Source organism: Rhinolophus sinicus, chromosome 17 (assembly GCF_057876585.1).
Source record: "Rhinolophus sinicus isolate RSI-liver-muscle chromosome 17, RSI-T2T, whole genome shotgun sequence".
Taxonomy (NCBI): Eukaryota; Metazoa; Chordata; class Mammalia; order Chiroptera; family Rhinolophidae; genus Rhinolophus; species Rhinolophus sinicus.
In genome coordinates this window covers 194,391,954-194,410,097 of record NC_142517.1, presented here as the reverse complement: position 1 = coordinate 194,410,097, position 18,144 = coordinate 194,391,954, and the positions used below count along the sequence as shown (strand labels likewise).

General features: G+C 37.1%; 1 protein-coding gene across 15 annotated transcripts in view; it reads left to right on the top strand.

Annotated features, from left to right (window-relative positions):
- Positions 1 to 18,144, top strand: part of FN1 (fibronectin 1) — a 67,276-nt gene that overhangs the window by 25,927 nt on the left and 23,205 nt on the right. For 8 of the 15 annotated variants that reach the window (XM_019727041.3, XM_074312863.2, XM_074312862.2 and 5 more), the window contains exons 17-27: positions 26 to 115; positions 920 to 1,114; positions 1,964 to 2,236; positions 3,583 to 3,849; positions 7,818 to 7,912; positions 9,348 to 9,516; positions 10,007 to 10,093; positions 12,157 to 12,348; positions 13,665 to 13,937; positions 15,380 to 15,562; positions 17,642 to 17,731. In XM_019727041.3, coding sequence (XP_019582600.3) covers positions 26 to 115; positions 920 to 1,114; positions 1,964 to 2,236; positions 3,583 to 3,849; positions 7,818 to 7,912; positions 9,348 to 9,516; positions 10,007 to 10,093; positions 12,157 to 12,348; positions 13,665 to 13,937; positions 15,380 to 15,562; positions 17,642 to 17,731 — 1,914 coding nt within the window. The remainder of the gene's footprint in view (positions 1 to 25; positions 116 to 919; positions 1,115 to 1,963; positions 2,237 to 3,582; positions 3,850 to 7,817; positions 7,913 to 9,347; positions 9,517 to 10,006; positions 10,094 to 12,156; positions 12,349 to 13,664; positions 13,938 to 15,379; positions 15,563 to 17,641; positions 17,732 to 18,144) is intronic. The other 7 variants (XM_019727039.3, XM_019727037.3, XM_074312881.2 and 4 more) reach the window with 1 other exon arrangement.

Here is an 18,144-nt window from a genome sequence, read left to right as displayed (position 1 = left end):
TTTTTTTCCTTTTTCTCTTTGTTAGCACCTGATGCCCCTCCGGATCCTACCGTGGACCAAGTTGATGACACCTCAATTGTTGTTCGCTGGAGCAGACCGCAAGCACCCATCACAGGTCAGCTTAGCTTCCTCTTCTTGGCTGCCATGTTAATTTCGATGGCATAATAGGTGAGGAAATAAATTCTGATCTAAGGGCTGGCATATTACTGAAATCTCCTATATAAAGGCTAGATTGGGTAGAGGTGTGTGTGTGTGTGTGTGTGTGTGTGTGTGTGTGTAATATTAATTAAATATGTGATTATTTTCAAGTCTTATGGATCATTTTCCCTTGAATCCATTTTATCAACCCCTGCACACACACATACACACACACCCTCTACAGCCAGCTCATTGATTTGTTAAACCAGTCTTTCTGTGATTGAAGAGGGATAATTGTTCGGAAAACCTCACTCTAAGACTTATTCTTAAAGAGATAGCTGAGTTGCTTTCTTACTTAGCTCAGTAGGTGACTCAACTGTCTCCGATGTTCCCAAAAGACGCCCAGAGTGCTAACAACAACTCTGTGCTCAGGGTGGGTCATGAATTGCTTCCGTCGTCCAGAGCACAAAGAGAAGATCTCTGTTTAACATGAAGGTTTAGTTTCACCTCGTGGCTTCTCTGATAGACATTTATTAAAGATTTTGGGTCTTTAAGGATGATATTTATTTTTAAAAAGTTGTGTGTGTTTGTTCTTATTTTATCTTTGTGTTGAATACTTCTTAAAAGAAGTGGCAACATTGAAAGAGTCAAAAAGAATCATGAGTTCTTAACTAATCAAGCAAGATACTAAAGGCTATTGGAAAAGGAGGATTTATTTATGACTTTTTACACCTCTGTTCCGTCAAACAGTGTGTCTTACTTTTTTCTCATGAATCTGTAGGATACAGAATCGTGTATTCGCCATCAGTAGAAGGTAGTAGCACAGAACTCAACCTTCCTGAAACTGCCAACTCCGTCACCCTCAGTGACTTGCAACCTGGTGTTCAATATAACATCACTATCTATGCTGTGGAAGAAAATCAAGAGAGTACTCCTGTTTTCATTCAACAAGAAACCACTGGTGTCCCACGTCCAGGTAACTTCAAGACAGTTCCTGTGGTATCTTATCTCTTAGGGCTTTACAAGGTAACAAAACTATCCTTGAATTGTAGCCCTTCCCTTAGCCTGCTGGGGAGGACCAGAAGTGCAAGAGGCGAGAATAATTGTCTCTGTGGGAGAGTTGTTGTTTTGTTTTTGTTTTTTTTATCTTTTTCAACAGTTCCTATATGCTAGTAATCTTATAGATTAGTTTAACCCTAAATTTATGAAATTCAACTGAAATATCCTCCCTGTAAAGTAACTAATCAAAGCTGGTTATTAGCCTTCCTGACTAAAAACTAACACCATAAAGTCTTCATATTTTCCCCTAGAAACTTAAGGGTAAGTTCTTTTGTTGCTCTTAAGTATAATAAAATGATTCAGTAAAATGAAAACCACCACATTTTTTTCTGTGGTCACAATGAGGTTTCTCTTTCTTTCTTCCTTTTTTTCTTTCTCTTTCTTTCTTTCTCTCTCTCTCTCTCTCTCTCTCTCTCTCTCTCTCTCTTTCTCTTTCTGTCTTTCTTCTTTCTTTATTTCTTTTTTTCCTTCCTTCCTTATTTCCTTCCTTCCTTCCCTCATTTTAAAACCCTTCAATAGGATACTTCATAGGGTGGAATCTCATCTGCTTACCCACATATATTAAATAAAATCTTCAAATGTCCTATGTAAGCAGTATGATTGAACCATGGAAAAACATAAGCAAACAAGCATATTCTCTGGTTAAGAGAGGAAACTTAGCATTGCTCTGGAATGAGAGGCTCTATGAATTGTCTTATACACATCAGAAACTGGCTTTTTCAGAATTACCTTCAGCTGGTAATTCTGGTTGGCTCTTGTCTATTAGATAACGTCCCCCCGCCCCGGGACCTGCAGTTTGTGGAAGTGACGGATGTGAAGATCACCATCATGTGGACACCTCCTGAGAGTGCAGTGACCGGGTACCGCGTGGATGTGATCCCTGTCAACCTGCCTGGAGAGCATGGGCAGAGGCTGCCCATCAACAGGAACACCTTTGCCGAAGTCATGGGGCTGTCCCCTGGGGTCACCTATCACTTCAAAGTCTTTGCCGTGAACCATGGGAGGGAGAGCAAGCCTCTGACAGCAACACAGACCACGAGTATGTCCTACTCCTGACTGTACCTTCACCCCAAATTCTCCACCCTCACTGCCAACCTCTGATGAATGTGTAGCACACCACTTACTCCTGGGTCTACAGTCAGAAAGTGGAACATACTGGGCCTATAAGGGACAGTATAGTGGACATAAAGCCCATTAAATTTGAAAATAAAACTCAGACGTGGATGCTAAATGGCAACCCATTTCCCAAATACACGTACCAGTGGAATGGCACCAAGAGAGGAGAACTTAAGGGAACCTAATTTTCTTGGCTAATGGAGACATGGATTGCAAATTTGAGTGCATTTTTGTATAAATAAATGTAATGAGATCAGACTTCAAATGTAAGCTCTTAACACTTTTGCAGTATAATTGTGTACAAATAGTAATTGCTAAAACATTTAGTGCTTATTAGGCACCAAGTCCTCTGCTCAGTTCGTTATAAGTATTATCCTCATATTTAATCCTCATGTTGACGTAATGAGGAAAGTCTTATTGTTGTCCTATTGGGTGCATGAAGAAACAGGCTTGTAAAAATTGCTGCAACTTGTAAGGTCACAAGTCTAGAAAGTGATGGAGCCGAATCCACATTGACCTGTGTCTTTTTTATTCCAAAGCTCATGCTTCCAATTATTATATTTACTTAACTACTATCTTGTAAATATTTCCTCTCAAAAGTATTTTAAATTACTGCAGGGAAAACTGTTAGTTATCATACTCAAGAAGAAAACTCACAATGTATGTGATTCTTTCTAATAGTGCAAGCTCACCTGTGTCCTATCATGATTCTGAAATTCTGAGTATATGCTATAATTATTGTTGAATCGGAATCATGTGAAAATCACTTTTATTTCTCCAGCACAGGACTATCCATTCAGTAGCTACAGAAAATATTGCTTTTGTTCCCTGTAGTTTTCTTCTTGCCCTCATTTTAGGGGGCTTATTTCTCTTTTCTTAACTTGTATGGCTCAGCACAGTAAATTGTGACATTTACATGCTTTTTTCTAATTATTATTTTTTTGTTTTTTTATTTTTATGCCATCTCTATAATGTTTGTATCATTCCAGAGGATAATGAGAAAATCATGCTGGAAAATTAGACTTTCCACAGAATCATAGCCAAGCGAAAAAGGTCAGCAGTTTCTCATGACTGACATAGAGTTCTGCAAAGTTCTGTGTAACACGCAAATCTCTTATTGGCTCAATATTTCCAAGGTTTTGACTTATAAGCAGTTTCAACCGTAAGAAGACAAAACTTTAGAAAATGTAGTGAAACTTTAGAATTTCAGTATGATAATTACTGAGGTTCAGATATTTCTTGACATGCTTTATCTTTTTTTTTTCCTAGAATTGGATGCTCCCACTAACCTCCAGTTTGTGAATGAAACGGATTCAACTGTCCTAGTGATCTGGACTCCACCTCGGGCCCGGATAGCTGGGTACCGACTGACCGTGGGTCCGACCCGGGGAGGCCAGCCCAAGCAGTACAACGTGGGGCCCTCAGCCTCCCAGTACCCACTCAGGAATCTGCAGCCTGGGTCCGAGTACACTGTCACCCTTGTGGCTGTGAAAGGCAACCAGCAGAGCCCCAGAGCCACTGGAGTCTTCACTACTCGTAAGCCAAAATTTCAATGTCTTTTCTTAGTGAGGTTATAGGTTTTTATCTAAATTTGCATTTTCTGTGCTTCATCCATTTTTTTAAGATAACTTAAAAATGTTAGTACAAGATTTAAATAAAAATAATTTTAAAAATTATTTTTTTAATAAAAAGTAAATTAAAAAATTTTTTTTTTTTTAAGATTTAAAGAAATGCTACTCAAAGTGTGGTCTGGGGACCAGCTGCTCCTCTGTGAACTGTGTGTTACTGGACAATAAGGAGCTTGTGCTAGAAAGTAAATCATGAAGCACACTATTTAATCTAGTTGATAATTTTCTGAAGCAAGATTTTCTTGATGAAGGAAGCAGTGCATTAAATTATATATGTTGCCACGCTCCTTATTTGCTCTGGAACCAACATTTTGATCACACGGTTTAAAGCGCCCATTATTTGAAAATTGAACTCTACTGTATTAAATAAATTTACCAAATACTAGTTAAGGCAAGAAAAAATCACCACATCTAAATTCTAATACTTTGGGTATCAAATGATAGTAGTAAGTGTAGAATAAAAACATCTACCAATTGCATTGACACCAACAGAACAAGAAGCTAAGTAAATGATTTCTTTACAAGTGTTGCCTGCAGCTGATTAAAGTACTTTTGTAGAACAGAATAGGTTGTTTTTTTTGTGTGTGTTTTTTTTTTAATTAATCTTTCTTAAATTACTCTTGAAATTCCACAGAGGGAAAAAAATACTGACAATAATTTTTGGTCATCTCTGTCCTTTTGCTCAGCATTTTGCAGGAAGTAGCCTTAAATCTCTTACATGTGTACATCACAATAAAAGCCTGTATTCATAAACTGATTACTACTAAATACATTCTCATTTATGTTACAGAGAATTATAAGACCCCTTTATTTCTAGCTGAGCATTATTTGTTATTTTTAACTTGACATTTTGAATTACAGAAGTACCTAACATAACATTTTACATATGTATGTGTGTGTATGCAACTACGAACTAGTTTGTAGTTTTCTAAATGCTTTCAACAAATCTTACCCTTTAACTAATTTTAAAATATACATATTAAACAGCATTAAAAAAGTAAATATAAGCTTAGTTCTATGGAACTAAGGAACAGCTATGGAATTATTTTCCAAAGAAATTGTCTATGTACTTTTCCCTATAGGAATTCATAATTTATGAAAAATTTGGTGTATGAAGTTTGGCAAGTGAAGGCTTATTCCTAAATAATTACTGTTCATCAGCAAGTAAAATTTGCATTTTATTTGTAAATTTGTCTTAACATTTTGCTATTTTATATTACACGTTACTGAGATACTATGAAATCTATTAACATGAAATCAATGTCTTTGTATTTCTTATAAATATCTATTTCTTGTAATATCTATTTTATAGGTATCCTTCATGGCATTAGAATAAAGATTTCAGTAGGTGTAGTCTTTTACTGACTACATATATGTCTACATTTATAAAAACATATAAATAAGTATATAAATGTAGAATTACATAGTTATATTTTTTACTCCTAAACATAGGTATATTTTATGTAGTTTTTTGTTGTTGTTGGACAGAGTGCCTGTAAAAGAAAAATAATTTTTAGTAATACTAACAATAATTAAGTGGGATGGGTCAATATAATCTATTTCAAGTACTTTTGCAGACTTTGATAGGACATATTATTTTATGCTCTGCAAAATACATTTATATAAAATATAATTATATTTGAATTAAAGTGCTGATAGTAAAAACTAATTTTATTAGATAAAGATTAACATAGTGCTTTATACCTAGTATATTTTCAAAAACTATTTATTTAATAGGTGATTGACTAAGGAAGGAAGATAATGAAAACAGCTCAACCAAGCTTAGATTTAAATAAACCTATGTAAGCAGGGAATTCTACAACTTTATTTGAACTTCAGGTACTCTCCGAGGCTGTAAACATCAGCAGGGCTTGCATATTTTTGAAATTGCTTGAAGTTTCGGTAGTTTTTTACTGTCTTACTAAACTGAATTCTGGGAATAACTTTGCTGGGTTTTGCAACTACTGCTATTATAAATTCTTACGAGCAACTGTGAGGTGGGTGGGAACTGTTTCTGGGGGAAATTCAGCTGATTCCTTTTTAAATAGGGCAAATTTTATTTCTTTAACAGCCAGGCTGTTCTTCGCGAATGAGACCTGCCAGAATTCATAGCTCATACCGTGTTTCCCCGAAAATAAGACCTAGCTGGACCATCAGCTCTAATGCGTGTTTTGGAGCAAAAATTAATATAAGACCCGGTATCATATCATATCATATCATATCATATCATATCATATCATATCATATCATATCATATCATATCATACCAGGTCTTATAGTAAAACAAGACGGGTCTTACATTACTTTTTGCTCTGAAAGATGCATTAGAGCTGTTGGTCTGGGTAGGTCTTATTTTCGGGGGAAAAGAGCACTTACAGTCACATCCCTCGTTTGACATCAGTTTGTGGGTTTGCAGTGTGGAGATTTTCCTGTAATGGTCTTCCCAGACAGAAAGCATCATCTTCAACTTGAGAATATTCTAGCTGGCTGGCTCAAGCAATAGAAAATACCTAATCTTAAAGCCCAAGACAATTGAGGAGAATGTAATATGTGAAGAAGTTGTGCCTTTCCCTGACGTTCAGTGAAAGAAGCTGACTGCTTACTGAATTGTTTCTTTGGCTATCGACATAGTCCCACAGGACTGGCCATGGTATTTTGGCTAAGTCAGCAGCAGCCAAGTGGTATATGATTTCAGAGACAGTGGGAAGGCATCACAGGTCACCCATCCTGGTTGACCCCCAAATGCCATCAAAATAATAACATACTTAGGAAACAGCTCACTAAACCAGCAGTACTTCAGTTCAGCCATCAGGATTGTCATTACAAAATGGCTCACACACATATTTTTTTCCACACAGTATTTTGAAAACATTTTTTTTAAATGGCACTTTAAAATCCAGACTAAAAAAAAAAAATGGAAAGAATACTGGTTCTGAATTTCCACATGACAAAGTAAAAACAATTGACAGGAGCTGAGTAGAGACTGGAGTCTTAAAACTTGAATCCCCATTTGTATAACTCTGGAGGGTAACTTTGTCTCACCAGCCATTCATAATTTAGTATAAATGCACATAATAGGCTTTTTTTCCCAGTGGGGGCAGGATTTGGTTGATGTAAAGAGGAAGCAATTGTAAAGGCTCCAAACATGTGGCCAGGGCCATCAACACACTAGAAATCCTTGAATTTGACTTACTCTACTCAAATGGCTTCTGAGAACTGTCTTTCTGTACACATACTCTTTTCTTATTTTTTTAAAGTAATATTTTCACTAAGAGAAATAACAGTGCTCTCATAATGCTAAGACATGCGATTAAACTTATGCTATAATTCCTGATTCTAGCGGCAGAATATTAAATTTCTGCAGTATTGTTATTCTGAATGCATACTCATATATTTAAGGAAAGAATCTTTAGAATTTATAAGTGCATCCATAATGGCCGATTTTGTTTAACTTTCTGATGTCATCTCTTACTGCAACCCAAGATAATTGACCATCATTATATGCAGCATAAAGCTATTTTTAGATTGCCGTCTATAATTCAACCATTGTTCTCAAATTAATGATTAAGAAGAAGAAGAAGAATCAGTTTCTGCTGACCAGTTTTACACACTGACACTAGGGAAATTTATTGTCATCAAACACACAAATCCCAGATGTGGTGAAAAGACACAAACCTGCATTTTAACCAAGTCTCAGATGATTTGGGTGGCACCTGAATGATTGAGAAGCCCTGACCTACTCCAAATTTTCACTCAGTGAAGGGACATATGTTACATTCTGGATCCACTAGCTGATTAAACAGAGGTCCTTGATGAGTACTATGCAATCATCTGTGATTCCAAGGTTTTGACACATGCATTGATTCCATTTCACAGGGCAGCCGACGGGCTCCATTCCACCTTACAACACTGAGGTGACTGAGACCACCATTGTGATTACATGGACGCCTGTTCCAAGGATTGGTTTTAAGGTAAATGGCACATGTTCCTAATCTCAGAGTGATACAGCACTAAGGTGTCCTCCTGTTTCTGGCTGTGGTAGAAACAGTGTTCAGGAGGCAGGGGACCTGGGTTTTGTTATCTGCTTCTGCTCATACCTCTCTGACCACATTCTCCGGGCATAATAATACTTCTGCCTCACGGAATGGCTGGAAGGATGGACAGAAGCAGTAAAAGTGCTTTGCAAAGGATTGAACATTTGTACGGAACTGTTGTAGTTGTTATCTTACATTCTCTAGTCTTTCCCCCAGGGAACTACATTTAAAATTATAAAGGACACTCCGTTTGATGGAGTTGTTCCAAATGGGTGTTAACAAGTTCACAAACGCCAATTTAGGGAGACCAATTAAACTCAGAGTCACTTAAAAATCACATTTTCATCCAGTTTGATCTGAACTTGTTCAAAGCCGTGGGTGAATCTCTTAACAGAAGTTAAGATTAAGGTCTTCACTGCAGACATATGGATCCCTGTTCTTTAAAGTGATGCTATTAGGGAAGTGATGAATATAAACAAATATGTTTAAAAGAATTCCTTTTTTTTTGCATTTAGAGTATATGTAAATATTTATTATGATTGGAAATCAAGACTCAACCCCCATGATTGTTTATTTAAAAAGAATGTATCAAAGGTCATTTCCTTTCTGAGGTATGCAGATGGCCATATGGATGATTATGGTACTTAAATTTAGAGAAGCCCTTTTTGAAGATTGCTAGAACACCTTTTAAATTTCCCTTAATCGTGTCATTCTGACTTCCAGAAGCCTTATTACATTCGAAGGATGTCTCTACAGTTGAACACTGATGACACAATATTACTTAGGTTTTTTAAATAAAATCTTAAAAAGATTTGAAATTATGGGCATATTCATTTTAATTCTTCTTTTGTAACATGACCTGCAGTTGAAGCTATGAACATAATTCTTCAAAAGGAGTGTTTTCGAAGTACAAAGTGTTACAGAGGCTAGTACCTCTAAATAGCAACTGAAAAATGAACTGAATGTTAATAACTCATTAAAGAGAGAGAGGGCTCTAGGGGATTTCCTCCAGCAAAAAGAAAATATTAAAGAACTGCTGTGTAGCCCAAAGCCCCTGTGTACTTCTGGTTTGTACCAGGAGATGATTTTTTAAGCAAAACAGTATGTGATGACATTTCTCTGGAACCTTTCATTCCAGCCACCCTGATGCAGTTTTGGAAGATAGCTCCCCTACCCAGCCCCTTGCTACCAAGAATTTCCAGCTAAAGTATCTAATTGAGCTAACGTCAGTCCCCAACGCATTCCCTAATAAAAGCACATTGTGCAGTTCCTGAGGAGTTTGCATTCTATGAAACATAACCACAACCTTTCAGCATCAACCCATCTCTGGAAATATTTGTCCTTGGTGTTTATTTTGCTTTTCTTCTTCTAGTTGGGTGTACGACCAAGCCAGGGAGGGGAAGCACCACGAGAAGTGACTTCAGAGTCAGGAAGCATTGTTGTGTCTGGCCTGACTCCAGGCGTGGAATATGTTTACACCATCTCAGTCCTCAGAGATGGGCAAGAGAAAGACACACCAATCGTAAACAAAGTGGTGACACGTAAGAGGAGTTCTTTGCCTCCTTTCCTTTTCCTTTTTTAGTGTTTAAAACTGTTCCACTTTCAAAAAAATAGCTGGTATCAATGTTACTTTTTACTTGTGATAATAGCACAGGGGAAAAATCCACCCCTACTTATATTATTAACTATTTCTAAATTCTGAGTAGTAGCAAATTCAACTCATGTTGTATAGTCCATGGCATCAGAAGTGTTCATTCTGTGTCAAGAATTTTTATGAACCAGCAAGATGGAAAGAATTTCAATAGTATTGCGAAATCATTAATCGTAAAAAAAAAAAAAAAAAAATTCTCTGACAGAGAATTGCAGTCCTCCATGGATGCATAGTACAACTACTAGATTTTTACCGATTCTTTTAAAAAGAGAGAAAAAGGGGAGGTGGAGGGAAGGGAGTAGAAAGGGAAGGAAATATTCCACAGGTCAAGTGCTTTGTATTAGCTTTAACTTTTAATTTACAATTCTCTTTCTACATAGCATTGACTCCACCAACAAACTTGCACCTGGAGGCAAACCCTGACACTGGAGTGCTTATAGTCTCCTGGGAAAGGAGCAGCACCCCAGGTAAGCTTGGGGTGTATCAGAGGGCAAGTATATGCAATACTACTCCAAGACGAAGGTTTCAGAAACTGTTCCTTTCAAAGAAATATAGGGTTAAAAGTATAAGTACCCATCCCTCCATAAAAAATACACGAGTATACATCTTAGAGCAATATGTAGGTGTTTTGCTACATGTTTACTTAAATCACAAGGAAGAGAGCAAAGCAAACACTTACTGAGCTGCAGGAAATCGTGAAGGCTGAGGAAAACATTCTGGAAGGTGGCTTTTGCTCAGTGGCATTCTAAATTGCCAAATAAATGGTTGAGATCATACTACGTAATTTTCCTGTTATGAGTTATTATAGATTCTAAGTGTATATTATTCAATGAAGTTTCACAAATATTTTGTCCAGAGTTGTACCACAAAAGTGTAAGGGTAATGAAAGGTAGAAATGACCTTCATTTTATAGAATGATAAAACTGAAACTCAGAAAAAAATTGACCTTCTCATGGTCGCAAATTTTAAATGTTATAAAACTGAGATTGTAAGTAACGGTTTTCAGACTTTCTCACAGCCAACATCATGTATTTGGAACATAATTGTTTATTTGGTTTTTGCTTATGCTCAATACTGAGAAATTTGATTAAATGGAGTTCCATGACTATTTTTAAAGCTTTAGGTGTAGCTTTGGTCTAAGCTTTTTGTTCACACATATTGAAAATTATAAAATCCAAAAATATGTAAAGATAGCTATACAGTAGTCAAGTAGCATGATGTACCATGGCGATGACAGGAGAAATTTTACATATTTCTCAGCTTTGCCAAGCCCAAGTGAAAGTCTCTTTAAATGAGAAATGTTAACTAAAGTGTAATTGTGTTATTTAATATTGGATATATTGGAAAAATCACTATTGAGATATCAGGATACTCATAATTGAGAAAATTCTAAATTAAACAGAAACAGAAGTTCCAACTCATGTTGATTGCATCCATAACTGCTTTCCTTCATAATTTAAGGGCTGTATTTAGTTTATTATTTCACTAAGTCTAGTTTTACTGTAATTTTTTAAATGTCTTACCTTTGCTTGAGCACACAACTAAGACGATTATCTCTCATTTTCTGATCAATGTATGCAATCACACAGAATAAAACTAGCTCAAAATATCCTTTTTAAGCCCCCTCTGAAGTAGAGTGATTTTGGTGAAGTTTTCATTGTGGAAACATTAAGCCAAAGCTATACTATTTCCAGCCAAATTACTCTGAATTTGAAACTTTAAGTTGGCAAGTGTCATGCTTGTTGGAAGCTAGATCATTAATAGTTGGTTTTAATGGATGGCCTAGCCGGCCCATCGGATGGTCACTAGCAAATGTGATGACCTCAACATTTATCTCCCATCCAGTTGTATATATCACTTTAATTTTCACCCTGTTCCTAATGACCAAAATTTAGCATCATTTCCTTGCCGTTTGGTAAGTTTAACTTATATATACTTTCTCCTTTTCCTTTAAGTCTGTTCCTGCAGATCTGTAGTTATTCCTGTTTTAATTAGAATCTCTCTTCACCCTCAATCCTTTTACTGCCTATTTCTATGATTCCTGAAGTCTTCAGCAATTCATATTATTTAACTAGAATCCGTAGAGCTACTTTCGTTTTTCACTTTTTCTCCTTGCCTTATTCCCTTCCTGTAAATCCCATAGGTTCAGACCTTGTAAATTAGGAGGACCCACTTTGGGAAATGTGCCTAGGGTTAAGAGCCACCCACAGTAAGCAGGAAAAATGGAATTCCTCAGCTATCATGCAAATGATCCATTAAGGAAAATCAGAGTAGACTGGTAAAAGGAACATGGAATTTCGAGACAGGAAAGCCTTTGGTAATCACGTCCCCTTTCCAAGATTTTCTTTAAACTGAGAATCTTAACACCTGCCTCAAAGGGTTGTTGTAAGCACTGAGTGACAGTAGAGTCCTCAATAAATGCCAGTCCTTTCCCCACTCCCCTTTGTGGGTCCATCATTGGAGTCTAGTTTCATGTGCTCTGGGTCACAAATCCTCCATGCAGTAACTTCCTCCTTTCTGTTTTCTCCAGACATTAGTGGTTATAGAATTACCATCACCCCAACAAATGGCCAGCCTGGACATTCTTTTGAAGAAGTGGTCCATGAAGATCAGAGTTCCTGCACTTTTGAAAACCTGAGTCCTGGCCTGGAGTACAATGTCAGTGTTTACACTGTCAAAGATGACAAGGAAAGTGTCCCTATCTCTGATACCATCACCCCAGGTAATGAAAAAATAAGCTGTTATCCTCAGAATGGCAGTTTCAGTAAGTGTGGGGATTAACATCTTAATCCCCAGATGGCTGAGTGTGTCAAATATAGTTGGGATTTGATTCTGACCTCCCAACCACACTCTCCAAAACCATGAAGTCAAAGCAACTATTTGGACAAATGCTTGCTGTTAACACTGCTTTACTGTCTGTGCTTCACGGGGATGCTGTCTGTTGCGATGAGTGTGTAATGGAGTGGCAACCATGGCATTAACTCTGTATTGTCCGCTCACGTGGAAATATTACTAAAACGATGTCACATGTCTGTACTCGGTACTGACAGGCTAAAAGTAATATGGTAAATGCATCCCATTGGTACATTTGTGCCTGGTTTCACAGTCCTTATCAATTTTCAACAGCTGTCGATAAAACAGTATTCTGCCTCCATATGTGGACACTGAAATAGCACTTGATTGACACATCCGATTCTTCACCTTGCTGTTTCAAATCCTTCTTTTTTAAAATTGAACACACACACACAAAAATCACACCTTTAGGGTGTTCTTTCGTGTGGATTGAAAGACAGCACTGAAAAGACCTATCTAGGGATAGGTTTGTTATTTGTCCAAAATTGGATGTGACAGGATGAAAGTGGACATATTGTGTTCCACTTTGCACTTTTTTGGTAGAATGCATTTAGTAATGTTAATCAAATAACTTTGATTATAAATTAAATAAAATATTAGGAATGGCCTTGGACTCAGGCCTGTCTTCTACCTGAATATGATTTTAGATGACATGTTTTACACCATATATTCATAATGCATTAGCATTATGGCCATAATATTGTCATGAGTTTTTGTATGGGGAAAAAAAGAAACTCATCAACCATTTTTTTTTTTTTTTTTTGAGTCTTTACGCAAGCTTTATTTTCCTACTAAAAATTGTTTTGGATTTTTTTTGTTGTTGTTTAAACAGCTAATACTCCCTACAGATATTGTGTCTAGGTACTAGGAATAGTTTAGACATCTTTATACAGCCTATAATTTTTAGGAACCTGAGAGGTTCAAACTGTACTGTTTAGAGGCCTTTTCAAAATGCAAGAAAATCCCTAAAAGAATATTAAACTGTTTGAGATTCTCCCAGGAAAGCAAACTATTCATGATGTTCAGACAGTCTTTTCAGATAATTTGGAACAGATCGCATATTACCATCATTGCTTTCACATTCCATCAATTTTACTGCTAGTGACCTGATGTACACGGCTTTATCTTTTCCTCTTTTTTGCCTCTATTTTTCTTTTGCTCCCTTTTTGCTTTGTAACTCAATAGAGGTGCCCCAGCTCACTGATCTAAGCTTTGTTGACATAACCGATTCAAGCATCGGCCTGAGGTGGACCCCGCTAAACTCCTCCACCATTATTGGGTACCGCATCACAGTAGTGGCGGCAGGAGAAGGTATCCCTATTTTTGAAGATTTTGTGGATTCCTCAGTGGGATACTACACAGTTACAGGGCTGGAGCCGGGCATTGACTATGACATCAGCGTTATCACTCTCATTAATGGCGGAGAGAGTGCCCCCACTACGCTGACACAACAAACGGGTGAATTTTGAAAACTTCTGTGTTTGAGACATGGATGGTGTTGCATGCTGCCGCCAGTCGCTCTGGTTAAATGTGGATGTTTCAAGGGAAAAGCCAGCAATTTGCCAAAGATTCAGAGAGGGTAGTTTGGGGGGTAAGGAATCCAATGCAGATGCTAAACTGATTGGATGAAGACATAGCCAATAGTCTTAAGTATACTTTCATTTGATCACAAATATATAAAAAGCTAAAGAAATGTGGATATCTGATCTGTTAAATACAAAATGGCAAAGGTTAGTTGAATTTGCAGACCTGTAGTTTGTTTAGATATCTAACATTAATACCGAGTTGTATCATGAACACAAGTTAATAAGAAGAAATGTACTTCTAAAATGTACCATTGTGCTCTTCCTTCTAATCTTTGATAAACTCTACCACGTTCCTTCTTTGTAGCTGGCTAAAAGCCCATTGAAATTTAGGGTAGAGTGGAAGGGGGTTGTTTCAAGGTAGGAGAAAAAGAAACTTTGGGGCATTCTAGGTGTCATTGCCATGGTGAGGTAAAGAAACTCCTCTTTAACCTCAGTCTGGGGACCAGCATGCAACATTATAAAGGTTCTCTGCCCTGCATGGTAAGAAACATGCTGAGAACCAATTTGCATGAACCCTCTTCACTTGCAAGTAGAATTCACTGAATGGAATTGTAGCTGTAGTCATCTCATGTCAGGGGGAAATTAAGGACCCTGCTGTCTTTTTGTCTGTGTGCATGTGTTGTTTTGGAAAGTACTGCTATGTTTCTCTTTGCTGTGTGGCAACTTAAGCCTCTTCAGCCTGGGATAAAATAATCTTCAGTGGTATTAATAATGTACTTAAAATCAATGTACTTAAAGGTATATTAAAATTATTGTTTAAGATATATTGATGGCAGAAAGGTTAAAGGGGCCTAACAGTACTATGTGTAACATTTTATTTTTAACAGTACAATTGACTCTTGGACAACATGGGGAATAGGGATGGCGACCCCTTTGCAAAAAAAAATCCATGTGTAACTTTTGACTCCCAAAATTTAACTACTAATAACCTACTGTTGACCGGAAGCCTTACCAATAGCACAAATAGTCGATTACCACATATTTTGTTATGTTATGCAAATTATATACTGTATTCTTACAATAAAGTACGCCAGAGAAAAGAAAAGTCCAGAAAAGTCATAAAGAAGAGAAAATACATTTATAATATTTACTGAAAAAAGTCCATATGTAAGTGGACCCATGCAGTTCAAACCTGTGTTGTTCAAGGGTCAACTATAGTTCACTATAATTTAGATTAGATTTAGATTAGACTATTTGCATGATTATGACTTGTTTTCTTTATGCATGAAATATTGGTTTTGCCTTTCCAGCTATTTTTGTTGGCTTTCATTGTAAAATTACATTAACTTAGTCTTCCGTCTTATTTGAAACCAGCTGTCCCTCCTCCTACTGACCTGCGATTCACCAATGTTGGTCCAGACACGATTCGTGTCACCTGGGCCCCACCGCCATCCATTGAATTGACCAACCTGCTGGTGCGCTACTCACCTGTGAAAAATGAGGAAGATGTTGCAGAATTGTCCATTTCTCCTTCAGACAACGCAGTGGTCTTAACAAGTAAGCAGTCAAATGTATCTGGTCAATAAATACTAACCTAGAGCATAACAAGGATAGAAGTCTGAGTCCTCAGGTAGGAGCAACTAAGATCAAAACAGCTACAACAGAACCACAAACTGAACGCCAAATGTGACACGCAGCTCTGTAAATTTTGAAAGATGCCATGTTTATTATTACTATATCTTAGATAGCCACAACTTTTTAAAACACCACCAGCAGTGAACAAGTTCTGCTTCCACATAAGCACATAAAAATAAATGTGTATCAAGAGAAAGTAAAGGGCTAAATCTGAATGTTTAGAAAGAGAGAAAATGAGGATTGAAAATAGTGTCAACGTATAGTTTTATTACCATTTTTTAAAAAGTATCAGCAGGGAATCTATTTAGCATTTGAAAACATAAAAACAATGACTGATTACTCAGGAGAGATTAAGCTGCTCTTTTGAAGAAAAAGCCAGTTTAATTTGTAGTTCAAAAATAATCTGTTAGCAGAATTTCTCTGAAGGCCGACAACTTAGAAAACAACTGATATTAAAATAAACAATAATTTATGGAAATTGTCTCTTTCTAGTTCCTACTCTTTTGAAATAGATATCTTTTACTAAGGAAAATAAAAATGGGCTGCACATGGTGTCTCAAGTACATGTTGCTTCTCAGTATTTTCACTATAATTGTTAAAATATATATGCATCCATAAGAATAGTCAAAGTTTCTACATACGGGAAAAATGGCTCCCATTTAAGTCCATTACCAAATGATGGTCTGAAAACCTCTTCTATCTTTCAGACATATTTGAAAGAGCAGAAGACAGCTAAAGCATGACCATAACTTTGGTTTCTCATTTTGTGGCTGAGGAAAGAGAGAGCAGCCTTAGATCAGCCTATCAGCTGGGCTGTTGTTTCTGTTCTAGACTGCTACAATCATCAGGAGTTACAGCATCACCCAATACTCAAGTTCCAGGACCAGTGTCTGTCCCACCTTAGCCACAGACCTGTCTGTCACCTGTCCATCATGTTTTCTAAGATCTTATTCTAGAGCCTACTCTAGATCTCAAGGGAGCCATTCGCCCCACCCCACCTCCAGAGAAGCCATTATTATCCTATTTTACAGATGAAGCCTCTGAGGTCCTAGTGATTAAATAAATTGCCCCTGGCCAAGCGGAAAGGAGGAAAGTGTAGTCCAAGCACCCAGCAGGAGCCTCTTTAGAAAGCCTGAGGGGAGATGTAGAGGAAGATGGGGTTTAGTGAGTAAGAGTTCAATGGTTAATAACCTTGCTCTGTATGTTTTTTGGTACCTCAAAATGAGAATAGAGGATATCCAAAAATGTATATTTAAAATTTTTTAAGAGTTCTGCTCTCACCTTAATATGGCAAAACTGATCACTTTCCCTTCGAAGTATGACTCTTCCAGTAAAGGTTAATGGTTAAGGCCATGGTCGTGGCTTGGGTCAACTCCTATATGGTCTCGGTCAAGTATATGAAAGAAGATGACTTCTTTATGCCTCAGTTTTCTCCTTTGTAAAATGGGAATAATTGTAAACCAAACTTTTGGAAGTAACGGATATGTTAATTATCTTGAATGTGGCGATGGTTTCACCAGTGTATACATATGTCAAAATCTGCCCCACTGTACACTTTAAATATATGCAGTTTATTGTATGTCAATAAAGCTGTTTTAAAAAAAGCAGCAAACTACCTCATTGGGTTGTTCTGAGGAGTAAATGATAATCCACAGTGCAAGGTCATTATTATCACATGCCTTCAACAGATGTACTATTAAGTGGATGACAGAAATATTACTATGCTACAGCAACTCCATCTTATTGCAGATCAGGCTGAGTCACACTTACAGAAGTGAGTTACAGAGGTGGAACTGAGAGCAGGGCTTAAAAATGCCACAGGGCAACGTGACCCTTATCACCAAATCACAGCTCCTCTCCAGGTAGTGATGTTCACTTAGGAATAAGTAGGCAATAGAACTAGACTCTTGGATATTTTATAAGTTGAAGTAGTCCCAGGGGTACTTTGGTTTTTCATGTTTTCAAGAACAATTCTAAAATAAGTCCCACTTGCCTCTTCAGATCTCCTGCCTGGTACGGAATATTTAGTCAGCGTCTCCAGTGTGTATGAACAGCATGAGAGCACGCCTCTTAGAGGAAGACAGAAAACAGGTGAGTCATGTTGGCAATATGCTCATCAAGCAGCTTTCAACTACCAATTTTAAATAAAAAAATGGAATGTTACTTCTAAAAATACACCTACATATTTTGTGGTGGTGGTGCTTATAGTCTTCTCATTACTTTTGATCACTGGTCTTTAATATTAAAAGACACCTTATTCAACTATGACCCTGACTTTGTCACCAAGATTCTGCTCTCTGCTTCCAGAGATGACTGAAATCACTCCAGAAACGTTGTCTGTCCTTTAAAAATATCTCCTAAGAATAACACCTCATAATATCTATTATTTAGAGCTGGCAAACAGTCCTTCTTTGACAGCTGTGTCTAATGGCATACCCAAACTGTCATTGTCATATAAGTATTTTCCCTCTTTTACTAAGCCAACAAGTTTATCTGTTTTTCTA